Source organism: Pan paniscus, chromosome 21 (assembly GCF_029289425.2).
Source record: "Pan paniscus chromosome 21, NHGRI_mPanPan1-v2.0_pri, whole genome shotgun sequence".
Classification (NCBI taxonomy): Eukaryota; Metazoa; Chordata; class Mammalia; order Primates; family Hominidae; genus Pan; species Pan paniscus.
In genome coordinates, this window is record NC_073270.2 from 68739785 (window position 1) to 68752500 (window position 12716).

Sequence of the window (12716 nt, forward strand, 5' to 3'; positions counted from 1 at the left end):
AGCCCCAGTCTGACCGGCCTGCTGCTGGGAATCCCCCTCTGCCCCCACACTAACCTCAGCTGGGGCTGAGCCAGGGCGCGTCGGACAGTCAGGGCGACCCAGCCAGCGCGACCGTCGGCCCCGCTCCTATGGGGCAGCAGGGACGGACGTCAGCAGGGTGGGGCGGGCACCCGAGTGGTATGCCCCGCCCTGCCCCGCCTGCCCGCCCTGGTGGCCGTCTGGGGGCGACAAGTCCTGAGAGAACCAGACGGAAGCGTGCTGGGACTGACACGTGGACTTGGGCGGTGCTGCCCGGGTGGGTCAGCCTGGGCTGGGAGGCAGCCCCGGGACACAGCTGTGCCCACGCCGTCCGAGCACCCCAAGCCCGATGCAGCCATCCCCAGACGAGGCCCGCAGGGACATGGCCGGGGACACCCAGTGGTCCAGGTGTGGCGGGGGTGAGGGGAGGCGGGGTGGGAGCGGTCGTGATGGGGCCGTGGGGAGGGAGCTGAGATACTGCCATGTGGGACGATGCTAGGTGGGGAGGGCTGAGCTGGGCGGGCTCCTCTGGCTGTGGGGCCCCCTGTGTTCCTTGTGGGAGGTGGAAGGAAGTGAGTGCCCTGTCCTTCCTCCCTGCCATGAGATTCCAGGACCGGACCTGGCAAGTGCCCTATCCCAGCCAGTGTTCCTGGGGCTCTTCCAGGCAGGGCTATGTTCCCCAGGCCAGGGGCATTGTCCTGGACTGTCAGGAGGCATACCCCCCGCCAGGTGGAACCACCCTGTGTATGCATGACCCTGACAAGCAGGCGCCAGGACAGTCAGGAGGCCAGGTAGGGGGCACGGGCTGGAGCCTGCAGCTAGACAGGGGGGTGGCAGGGGGGTCCTGCCACCACATGCCAGCTGTGTGCTGAGGACGAGCTCCCCGCTGGCTTCAGCTCTCAGAGCATTTGGTGGTGGGGAGAAGCAGGGCCTGGGCAGGTCGCCTGGCCACCAGCACTGCTGCCTGTAGGAGGCTCCCCGGGCAGGTGACGCCTCAGAAACCGGGCGAGATGGTGACCGCGGGCCATTGGTCAGCTGGGGAGGGCCTCTGCCAGGGAGCTCCTGAGAGCAGCCCCCACACTGCTGAACCCCTGGGCGCTGGGTCTTGGGCTGAGGCCTTAAGTGGCTGGACCCTGGGCCTAGACTCAGGCCCTGTGGGTTCCAGAGCAGTCTCCTGCCTGCACTGAGTCCCCAGGGTACCTACCCTGACCATGGCAAGGTAATGGCACCTTCTGGCCCCACCAGTTCCCAGCTGTATGAGGGCTGAGGACCCTAGAAGTGCTGGGAAGAGTTGCAGGAAGGCCCAAAGGGGCAGTGCCACCATCGGATGTTGGCACCCAGATGAAGGGAGCGCTGGCTGCATGGGAAAAGCTGGCAGCCCAGATCACAGCCCTGTCAGGCGCCAATTAGAGGGGAGGGCTGCCCTCAGTGGACCCTGCCCCTTGCTCTCTTCCTCTTCCCCCACCCACGTTCATCCAGGCCTGCCGGGCAGGGCCAGCTCCCCAGGGCTTCAGGGCCTCCTCACTGGCGGCTGGGTTTGAGTGGCTCCGCCTTCACTACGTCCCTCCCAGGCTCGATGTTTAAAAAGGAGCCCTTGCCACAGCTCTTACAACTTCCTTTGCAGGCCCTTATTGGGCAGCGCCAAGGATTCTGGAGGGGCCTGTGGGTCAGGGCTGCCACATGCACGCCTTTTCCTAGCCCTCCCTCCTGCAGCCACATCACGAAGGCTGGGCCAGGCGAGAACAGAGCTGGAGGGCGGCACCCACACTCTCCGGTTTGCTGCTCTCCTGGCCTGGCCCCGGACAGTTCCCTTTTCTGAATGGAGGGGCCATGTGACCACCTGTTTGCTCAGCCGTGGATGCTGCTTCTGCACAGGGGCCGTTTGCTCTAGAAAGTTCACAGGAAGCAGGCTGCTGGGCTCAGGGAGTGCAGAGTGGTGGGAGGAAGCTGTTCAAGCTGCCCAAAGCTTTCCGGTTCTTGGCACACCCCCCGTCCCCCGCGCCCCCAGCAGGATGGAGGATTCCCAGCCTGGGGTCCTAGTCAGCCCTCAGGTAGCCGACTGTCTGGGCCATCCTCTCCAGCCTGACATCCTTGTCTCCCCAGCAGCTGTGGAGGGTGCCCCTGTGCCCACCTGGCCAGCACCACCTGCCCAGCTCAGAGAAGGGGCTGTGGCTGCCGCCTGCCACGTAGGGCAGATTGCTTGCCTGAAAGGGCTGTTCTTGACTTCCTCCTTCCAAGGAGGCCCGGGAGTGGCTCTGTGTTCTCAGTCCTGTGCTGGCCGCGATGGGGGTGAGGATCAGTGCAACTGAGCTTTCTGCTGTTTCTAGCTAGCGGCCAGGCAGTGCGGGGCAGGTGCCACCTGGACACAGGTCCCCCACCTCCCCCGCTTTCTTTTTCAAGACAGAGTCTCTCTCTCTTGCCCAGGCTAGAGTGCAGTGGTGCAATCTCGGCTCACTGCAACCTCGACCTCCTGGGCTCAGGCGATCCTCCTACTTCAGCCTCCCAGCTGGGACCACAGGTGCACACCACCACACTCAGCTAATTGTTGGTTTTTTTTTCTTTTTTTTTTTTGAGATGGAGTCTCACTAGATGGAGTCTCACTCTGTCGCCCAGGCTGGAATTCAGTAGTTTGATCTCGGTTCACTGCAACCTCTGCCTCCCAGGTTCAAGCGATTCTCCTGCCTCAGCCTCCCAAGTAGCTGGGATTACAGGCACCCGCCACTACGCCTGGCTAATTTTTACATTTTTAGTAGAGATGGGGTTTCACCATGTGGGCGAGGCTGGTCTCGAACTCCTGACCTTGTGATCCTCCCGCCTCGGCCTCCCCAAGTGCTGGGATTACAGGCGTGAGCCACCATGCCCGGCCCTGGCTAATTTTTAAAGTTTTTTTGTTTTTTTTTTTTGTAGAGCTGAGGATGTCCCCATGTTTCCCAGGCTGCTCTTGAACTCTTCGGCTCAAGTGATCTGCCCACCTCGGCCTCCTAAAGTGCTAGGATTATAGGCATAAGCCACCGTACCTGGCTCTAAAGCTCCTTTTTAAAGGCACCTTTGGACTGTGTGGCTTTTAGTGGAAAGTTAAGGGTGGGGGCCCCCATGTCCCTTCTGCAAGCCTCGTGTGTTAAGTCAATGAAAACTGTTTACAGAGAGCCTGGGGCTAGGTAAACAACAGGGCTGCCGGTATCAACCACGCCAGGACAGGGCGTGGAGGCCAGGGCTATACTGGGTTAGGCAGGCTGGCAGTGAGGACTGTGTCCTTCTGTGGTAACCCAGGGAGCAGCCAGATATGGGGCAAGCCAGTTGTCCCCAGAGTGGAACCTGGCTGCAAATGACGCTGGCGAAACCAAACTCACTGCCAAGTTCCAGGACAGACAGCACTTCCTCCCACACAACTTTCTTCAAACTCCAGGGGTTAATGGTTGGCCCTGCTGTGGGGAGGGGCTGGAGCCAGGATAGCCTCTGGCAGAGCGGGAGGTGTCAGAGGACGCAGCTCTGGGCTGCTGGAGCGACCTTTTCTTGCCTCTGAGATCTTGCCGGGCCTCCCTCACCAGGATTGGGAGTGTGAGCTGGCAGGGCTGGTTCTGTGACCTCAGGCATGGTCAGTGCCCGACTTGGTGGTCTTTTCTCCCGTGGGAAGCGTCTAGGTGCAGACTTGCAGAGAGTGCCAAGAAGGCCGGATACCTGCCCCTCTGTCCACAGCACACCGTCATCCACTCACTCATCTGTGGCAGGTTCTTGGGAGCACACCCCCGGGGTGCAGCCAGCTCCCCGCAGGGGCAGACAGGACCTTTTGGGAAGGGTGGGGTGAGACTCTCCAGTGTCCGACTCCTCTGCCATCCATCTCCTGGTCACCCTCTCCCCTGTTCTCTTTGAGGGAAACAAGCAGGGCCCGGCCCAGGCAACTTTTGTGGGGATGAGTTGTTGCTGTGACCTGCCCGAGTGCTGGCCACTCAGTTGCTCCCAGGAACCACTGTGCCTCATTTCTGGCTGCCTGTGTTCTCCCAGGGGTCAGCAGATAGGTGCGATTAGGTGTTTGAATGCTTGCCAAGTTGCCCTCCATCAAAGCTGTCCCCATTCACAGTCCATGTCCCCCAGCCCTGAGGGAGGTCTCTGAGTGACGAACTCGAAGCAGCAGGGCCATGGGGCCTCCCCAGGGCCTGACCATCTCCTGTCCCGCAGGCCCGAGTGCCAGGCATGGACGGGGACGCTGCTGCTGGGCACGTGCCTTCTGTACTGTGCCCGCTCCAGCATGCCCATCTGCACCGTCTCCATGAGCCAGGACTTCGGCTGGAACAAGAAGGAGGCCGGCATCGTGCTCAGCAGCTTCTTCTGGGGCTACTGCCTGACACAGGTTGTGGGCGGCCACCTCGGGGATCGGTAACTGCCCATCTTCCCCATCTCCAGGCTGGTGGGGGCCGCCCCACTGGGGCCTCCAGGGGCGAGTGGGCTGGCTGTGCTGCTGCGCGCAGAGGATGCGACTCCTGGGGAAGGAGCTTGGTGGACACAGAGGATGCGACTCCTGGGGAAGGAGCTTGGTGGATAAATCTGGGCAGAAGACCCCCCCAAGAGGAAGATGGGAGCTGGGAGGAGAGAGGCCAGGCTTGGCAAGGCCCCAGGGCCCTGCAGGCAGAGGAGGCAGGCCGCTCCCCTGGAGTACCTGGTCTCCTCACGAGGCAGCTCTGGGGTCATGAGCAGGCCCTGTAGAGGCAGACAGGCCAGGCCCAGCTCTGAGCACCCACTCAAGGGCTGCCCTGAGTCAGGGTGGTGCCCCTTGGTCCTGCACAGCCACATCCTCACCTCCCTCTGTCTTCCCTCCAGGATTGGGGGTGAGAAGGTCATCCTGCTGTCAGCCTCTGCCTGGGGCTCCATCACGGCCGTCACCCCACTGCTCGCCCACCTGAGCAGTGCCCACCTGGCCTTCATGACCTTCTCACGCATCCTCATGGGCTTGCTCCAAGGTAAGGGGAGCTCAGGCGGCTCCCTCACGCTCTCTGGCACCAGGTGGGGAGACAAGGGGAGTGTGCACGGATGTGTGTGCAGGTGCATGCTTGCATGCAGGTGGTGTACAAGTGTGTGTGTATGGGCATGCCCGCGTGCATGCATACACCTGTGTGTGTGCGTGTGCAAGTGTGTGTATGGGCATGCCCGCGTGCATGCGTGCACCTGTGTGTGTGTGCGTGTGCAAGTGCATATGTCCCTGCAGACACGTGTATGCAAGCAGTGTGCATGTATGTTTGTGCTTGTGTGTGTGTGTACGTATGTGTGCATGCATACGTGTGAGCATGCACTTGTGCGTGCAGGTGGTATGCATGTGTGTGCATGCCTGTATGCGTGTGTATGTGTGTGTGCGTGCCCATATCCATGTGTGTGTGCATATGCGTGCCCATATGCGTGTGTACGTGCGTAAGCGTGCCCGTATGAGGGTGTACGTGTGGCCATGCATGTGCCTTCTGTAGGTGCACACTCTGCAGTGATACACAGGATCACAGGGGGCACCTGTGTAGTGAAATTGCCCCTGCCCCTGAATTTTGTCACCAAACGCCTTAGTTCAGTGGCGGATTCCAGCTGCAAGGGACCCGTTGTGGGACTCTGGGTTTTGTGCATTTTGGTCACACGTATGCTGATGATGCCTCCGATACTAGGGCCTTGGAGCGCCTTAACTGTCAGGAGAACAAGGTGGGTGGGGGGGCCAAGGGGGCTTTGAGGGGCCCCTACTTGGCTGGGGTCCCCTGGAGAAACAGCCAGGCCTCCAGCCTGCAGGGGCCTGCTGGCCCCAACCCAGCCTGCCTGGCCACCCCACCCATCAGCAGTTCCCAGCCTGGGCCACTCCTCCCCCAGTGTCCTGGGCCATCCAGACCCCCCACTCAGGACTCCCTCTACCTTCCTGAGCCGGCATCAGGTTCAGAGCGCTGGCCATGGCTCCCCTAGAACCTCTGCCCTCCCTCTCCTCCAAGTCCAGAGACTCTGGGGAGTTCACTCCCAGGCCTCATTCTCCTCCCTCTCCACACCCTCACTCCCCAACGTTATGGCCTGGAAGGTGCTGCCTGGGACTGTCTCCATAACAGAGGAAGGGGGTCTGCCCAGGAGAGAGGCCACTTTCATGGTCACGGGGTGTCACATGAGAACAAGGGCCCCGTGCATGGCCCACCCTCAGAAGAGGGTGCAGCGAGTGCAACTGAGGACTTAGGATTGTGTGTTTACTGTGAGGCCCCATCCCAGAGCCAGCCCCTCCAGCATCACCGCCTCCCCAGGCACTGCCCAGGCCCCACTGCAGGAGCTGGAGGAGGAGGGGAGGAATGAACGAATCGGCAACCACCTGGAGGGGAGGACAGGCCTGGCGGGGGGTGGGGGCCCTCATCTTTGTTTACTGGAGGGTCTTCGGGGTGAGGGAGGAGGGTCCCAAGGCTGAAGCTGTGAGGAAAACAGTGGTGCTGCCTCGGACTGGGCTGACCAATGCCTCTAAGTGTCGCTGAGAAGACCCTCGGCCCTGGGGCAGGCGGCTGTCCTCGTGGGCAGCTCTGGGGACCCAGCAGGCAGCCAGACCCCGTAGGCTCGCTGCCAGCTCCAGCTGCGCTTCCTCTGCGGGGCCCAGCTTGTTGTGCTACGATGACTCTTGGCACCTGAGGCACATTCTGTTTTCTAGAAACCTTCAAAGTCTGGCACGTCTCAATGTCAAATGTCATCCTGTGCCCACGAGCCTACTCTGGGGGTCTGGGGGGCAGCAATGGCGGCTGCGTGGTAACGGTGGGCACCACCTGCGGCTGGCTTTGCCGTGTTTGTGCACGCTGTCTTCGGGCAGAGCAGAGACGCCGGGTGTCCCAAGACCTGTGGCTCTTGCTGCGGAGCATCGGACTTCTGGAGGGAGCCCCAGGAGCTCTGCCAGGCGGCCCCCAGCCTCCCTCGAGGGAGCGAGGGAACGGGCCCTGCCTCTGAGCCGTGAGCCTATGAGTGAGCGCTCTGCGGTTAAAAGTTACAGGCGCTGGCCAGGCAGGCGCTTCCTGTGTGTGGCCGTCTGTTTGACGATGCCCCCCGGCAGGGTAGCATCAGCGCCCTGTAGACACGGCCCGTGGGTTTGGGGGACAAGCTCCTGTTGTCACCGTGGCTCCGCGGTGCCTCCCCTCACAGAGTCCTTCCAGGTCAGGCTCAGAGCCCTCTGGATGTGGAGGAGCTGCATGGGGTGGTAAGGTGGTTTCCAAACTTCTAAAGCGGCTGAGAACACTTGGTCCAAAAGAAATCCTGGGAGGAAGCTCAGTTTATAAAACAGGGAAGGGCAGCGTTCCTGGGGGAAGTATGTGTCTGTGCACGCATGCGGCAGGTGTCTGTGCACGCAGGTGTGCATCTTCATGCGTATGCGTGTATCTGCGTCAGTGTGAGCACAATGCAGCACTGCCAAGAAGTGTGCCGGTGAACACGTGCGTGTGCAGGCGCATGTGTGTGTGTTGGTGCGAGGACTCTGTAGAGCACAGCTGGAGGCCGGTGGTGAGAGTGTGCACATGTGCGTGTGCGTGTTCGTGGGGTGGGACGGCTAGCTTGGAAGCAGGGGTGTTTCCCTCAGCCGTGCGGGTGGCACGACCCTGAGCGAGCCTCACCCAAAAGGAGTCTGTTTCCTCAGTGGCACCAAAAGCCCTGCCCTGCTGGTCCCTCGGGTGGGGAGGTGAGCTAGAGGGACAGGTGGACGTCCTCTGGAATCACAGCCCAAATCTGAGCAGATGGGCCGGGAGGAGCCTCCCTGGATGGACCCTGAGAGACCCTCCCTCCACTTGTTGCAGGGGTTTACTTCCCTGCCCTGACCAGCCTGCTGTCGCAGAAGGTGCGGGAGAGTGAGCGAGCCTTCACCTACAGCATCGTGGGCGCCGGCTCCCAGTTTGGGTAAGTCCTGGCCTAAGACGGGGCCCAGGAGAGGCCACCAGGTGAGCCCCTTGCCGAGTGGCCCCTGGTCTGCGTGGGGGATGGGCCACATGGGCTTGCAGGGCCACCATGGTGAGGTGGGTCCTGCAGGCGCCTTTTGGGCTCTGTAGCCCGAGGCTGTGCTCTGCAGGTACCAGCCCCGGGCACCGCGCTTGCTTTGTGCATATTTCTGCCTTTCTGGAGTGGCTGGCAGGTGATGAGGCTGGGACTTGGGGACATGGGTTGGAGGAGTGGCCACATCATCTCATTTTCTTTCATCTGTGCTAACGATGCCAGATGCCGTCCCCACCATCTTTGGCCGGCCCCCACCCTCGACAGGAGAGTCTGTGAGCGCAAGAGCGTCTGGGCCAGGGTGGGCCTATCAGCTGGCTGGAGGACGGCTTGTCCTCAGGGTGGGCCTATCAGCTGGCTGGAGGGCGGCTTGTCCTCAGGGTGGGCCTATCAGCTGGCTGGAGGGCGGCTTGTCCTCAGGGTGGGCCTATCAGCTGGCTGGAGGACGGCTTGTCCTCAGGGTGGGCCTATCAGCTGGCTGGAGGGCGGCTTGTCCTCAGGGTGGGCCTATCAGCTGGCTGGAGGGCGGCTTGTCCTCAGGGTGGGCCTATCAGCTGGCTGGAGGACGGCTTGTCCTCAGCGTGGGCCTATCAGCTGGCTAGAGGGCGGCTTGTCCTCAGGGTGGGCCTATCAGCTGGCTGGAGGACGGCTTGTCCTCAGGGTGGGCCTATCAGCTGGCTGGAGGGCGGCTTGTCCTCAGGGTGGGCCTATCAGCTGGCTGGAGGGCGGCTTGTCCTCATCCACGATGCGGCAACCCCGTGCCCCTCAGTCCTCCCTCCCTGCGCCCGCTTCTTGGGCAGCTCCAGACCCTCTAGCGATGCTGGCGGCCTGGATCGAGGCCAGGCCAGGGGTGGGAGGCCTTCCCGATGGTTGTAGCAGGGTGGATAGTTGCAGGAGCTGACCGGGGCTTCCCAATCGCTGGGCTCAGGCCCTTGTGTTACTGTTGCTGCGGTTCAGACGGGCGGAGGCGGCCCCTGTAGGTGGGGCCGGGAGCAGGCCCAGGCAGGCCTAGAGTGACCAGATTCATCAAATAAAAACAGACTGCCCAGAGGAATGTGAATTTCACATAAACCGGAGGGGATATACTTATACTAAAGAATGAATCCTCACTTCTCCGAAACCCGGTTTCATTGAGTGTCCTCCGGTTTTTCTGCACCCAGGTGGGGAGCAGAGACAGGGTCAAGTGTGGGCTGGGCTGGGCAGGAAGAGTGCTACCCCAGCCCGCCCTGGTGCCCAAGGCCAAGTCCTGCTACCCCAGGAGCTGTGTCTACCCCGCAGAGGCTCCGCGGGAGGAAGGAGGCCCCATCTGGATGCCAGGACCCGCTTTGGGGCTCTCTCTCTTCCTCCTTTTGCCATGATGTTAACTATTCCCCCTGGTGCCAGTGGAGGGGCCTCAGCAGCAGATGGGGGCTGGGCCGCCAGCCAGGTTGCACCCAGAAGGGAGCCTCTGAGGGGCTATTTGGGACAATGAAGTCATGGGGACGGGATGGGGGTTGTTGGATTTGGCCGTCATGGTATTTTTGCATCCAGAAGTCTTTTTGAATTTTGTCCTCAATGATGTTTGAAGCACAAAAACCGTGCGGAGCTTCACTGTAGTGTATGCTCATCACCGTCTCCTCCTCGGTGCCGTTTTTAGTTGAAAAGGATCCACATGACAAATTGTAGGCCAATTGGAAGGCCTAGAAGCAAGATGTGAAAAACAATGTGAGTTCCACAGCAGCCGCCCGACTGGGACACATGCGTGGCTGGTCCCAGGTTCGCCCCAGCCCTGTGTGTCCGGAGTCTCCCCTGAGTACCCAAAGTCCTTAACAAAACAGGCCAGGACGGTGGCTTCTGAGCTGCTCCTCTGGAGGCGATGAAAACACCCTCTTCTCCAGGGGCTCAGCCTGCACCAGGGTGGGGTTTCTGAGAGGCCCCTCCTACCCGAGGGGTGCCGCTGAGGGGCCTGGCCACACCCCCCCGTCTTTGCAGGACGCTGCTGACCGGGGCGGTGGGCTCCCTGCTCCTGGAATGGTACGGCTGGCAGAGCATCTTCTATTTCTCCGGCGGCCTCACCTTGCTTTGGGTGTGGTACGTGTACAGGTACCTGCTGAGTGAAAAAGGTAACGCAGGCCGGGCGGGCTAGTCCCGGGCGCCCACAGCTGCCCAGTGCCTCCTCCCCTGGTGGCAGCCGCTGAGCAGCCTGGAGCAGGAGCCTGGAGACGATGGCTTTGACCTCCCAAAGAATCCGCCAGTGAGGAAAAGCGCTCGGGTGCTGAGCTGTCAGCGGCTCCGCCACCCAATTCGATCTGGAAGGTTCCATCTAGGGCTAAGGCAGACACCCAGGAAGACCTGCTGGGCACAGGTCAAGGCAGGGTGCAGGAGCAGCCGAGTCTTTGGGTGGCCAGGGGGCTCTGGAGGAGGCCGTGTGGAGGGTCGTTCAGAACGCGGTTCTCAAAGGTGATGCTGCCTGTTAGGTGTCTGGTAGGGGAGGCCATGGGAGGCTGGTGCCCATGTGCAACCTGAGGCATGGACGAGGCCTGCTGACCCCTCTGGAACCACCCCCAAATCCCCAATCCTTTGGCAACGGGTGGCGCCTCCCGCCCTGATAGCCATCAGTTTGAAACCGTTGCTCCCTCAGATCTCATCCTGGCCTTGGGTGTCCTGGCCCAAAGCCGGCCGGTGTCCAGGCACAGCAGAGTCCCCTGGAGACGGCTCTTCCGGAAGCCTGCTGTCTGGTGAGCTGGGACCTGTGCCGCCCCTTGGAGCAGCGGCAGGGCCGGTGACCATGGGGGTGTGAACCTGGCTGGACCTGACAGCCCTTGAGCCAGCAGGGCCTAGGGCTCAGAGAAGTGGGACTCTGGCCCCCAGGGGAGGCCTCTCGGGGTGGGTCCCACAGGCCCGGCCAGCTTGTGCGGCACCAGAGTCACGGTCCACCATTGGGCCCCGCAGGGCAGCTGTCGTCTCCCAGCTCTCTGCAGCCTGCTCCTTCTTCATCCTCCTCTCCTGGCTGCCCACCTTCTTCGAGGAGACCTTCCCCGACGCCAAGGTGAGTCGGGGGCTCCCGCAGGGTGAAGGAGCACCCAGAAGGCACGAGGCTTGAGCTGCACCAGGCACTGTGGGTCCTTGGCCTGCAGATGGTGGAACCCTCGGCTCCTCCTGGACTCTGAGGGTCCTGGCACTGCCAGGCTCTTCCTCTGGAGAGGACCCCGTCCATGCTCGGGGCAGGTTTCTGTGTTTGAGGCTGGAAATGATGCGGGCGCTCGGTGCCTTCCTGCTGCGGCTGCAGCCCTCCCCGCCCTCATCGTGACCTGCTGGCCCACAGAACCCGACTTCAGAGCCTGAGGAGGCCGGTGCAGAAGCCGGGATGTGGACAGAGGGGTCACCTGCGGTCAGCACGGTTCCTTCTCTGAGGCTGTCTTGCTGCCCCGCCGGGTGGTGGTCAAGAGCTGCACATTCCCAGGAGCAGGGCTGGCCCTGCCGGAGAGCTTTCCTGGGCAGTGGTGGGCACGGGGGCGCTGTCCAGCCTGAGTATCCTCTTCCAGATGGCCAGGTGCCGGCCCTGGCCCCCTCTGAGGCCAAACTCCCCCCTGCAGGGCTGGATCTTCAACGTGGTGCCTTGGTTGGTGGCGATTCCGGCCAGTCTATTCAGCGGGTTTCTCTCTGATCATCTCATCAATCAGGGTGAGCCCTAGGGAGGGGACCGGGGCTGGAAGCCACACCCTGGTTCACCTCGCTTTCGAGGGGCAGGATGCTCCCATCCTGGGGGTGCAGCTTCAGCACATGGAGAGCTGGGACAGAAGGGCACTTCTTTCCAGGCTCGGCCTCCTCCTTAAAGGGTGGGGTTAGACTGTGGTGGAGGGTCTGGTCTCACGGTGACTGTGGAGCTCACCCCTGGGGGCTGGATGCAGCCCCTGACCCTCCAGGAAGGCATCTGGAGGGGTCAGAGGTTACAAGCATCCTTGAACCTTTGGAAGAGCTTCTGTCTTTGTTCCATGTGCTCCAGACCCACGCTGGGATGAGCCCCGAGCGGGCTGCGTGTTTCTTCCCCTAGTGCAGTGTCCGCTGCACAGACACGTACAGGCGGATGCACACGCGTGCCCACATGCTCTCTCCACACATGTGTGCCTATTCTTAGAATGTTCGTGTTTTTCCTAATTGCAAAAGGAATACACACTCGTTGTGGAAAAGCTAGAAAATCTGGAGCAGCAGAGGAAGTGGGGCCGCTCGCCTGTTTCCGCCTCTGTAACTGCTGTGTGGCTGTTCTGTGTTTCTGCCCAAACCCACGCCTTGGGAACCTTCCAAAGGCGCAGGTGCAGCCTCGCGGCTGCACCACACATGCGTGTGTGCACACGTTTTTGCCTGCAGCACGGGATAGCTGTCTTGAGCCCCAAGCCTCTTCCTCCCCTGCTGCCCCTCTGCAGCCATTCGGGATGGGACCCCCTCTGGGGTGTCAGCACGAAAGGGCTCACGGGAGCCCCTTCCTTGGCCTCCCCCTGTAGGTTACAGAGCCATCACGGTGCGGAAGCTCATGCAGGTAGGAGAATCATTCCGGTCGTTCTCTCTGGATATCCCTGCTTTGTTCAGGGTCTCCCAGGAACTCAGGGTTGTGTCCCCAAGTCACCTGATATCTGGGACCAGGCAAATGCCAGGCCTCTCCATGTGTCCAGCACTGGGGCCCAGAGGGGGCTGTTTAGACAGCTGTTGGGGGGCAGGCTGGGGTCAGCATCCTGCGCCCCTCTGGGCCCAGGCCTGAGCTTGCC

At 61.7% G+C, this 12716-nt stretch overlaps 1 protein-coding gene across 3 annotated transcripts in view; it reads left to right on the plus strand.

The window, feature by feature from the left end:
• Positions 1 to 12716, plus strand: part of SLC17A9 (solute carrier family 17 member 9) — a 15669-nt gene continuing 2953 nt past the window's right edge. The window contains exons 1-9 of one of the 3 annotated variants that reach the window (XM_063601141.1): positions 1 to 426; positions 4195 to 4392; positions 4834 to 4973; positions 7785 to 7884; positions 9946 to 10076; positions 10595 to 10691; positions 10906 to 11002; positions 11499 to 11637; positions 12456 to 12490. In XM_063601141.1, the coding sequence (XP_063457211.1) occupies positions 368 to 426; positions 4195 to 4392; positions 4834 to 4973; positions 7785 to 7884; positions 9946 to 10076; positions 10595 to 10691; positions 10906 to 11002; positions 11499 to 11637; positions 12456 to 12490 (996 nt within the window). In that variant the 5' untranslated portion in view covers positions 1 to 367. Of the gene's footprint in view, positions 427 to 499; positions 810 to 4194; positions 4393 to 4833; positions 4974 to 7784; positions 7885 to 9945; positions 10077 to 10594; positions 10692 to 10905; positions 11003 to 11498; positions 11638 to 12455; positions 12491 to 12716 lie in introns of those variants that run through there. The other 2 variants (XM_003810835.5, XM_003810836.6) reach the window with 2 other exon arrangements.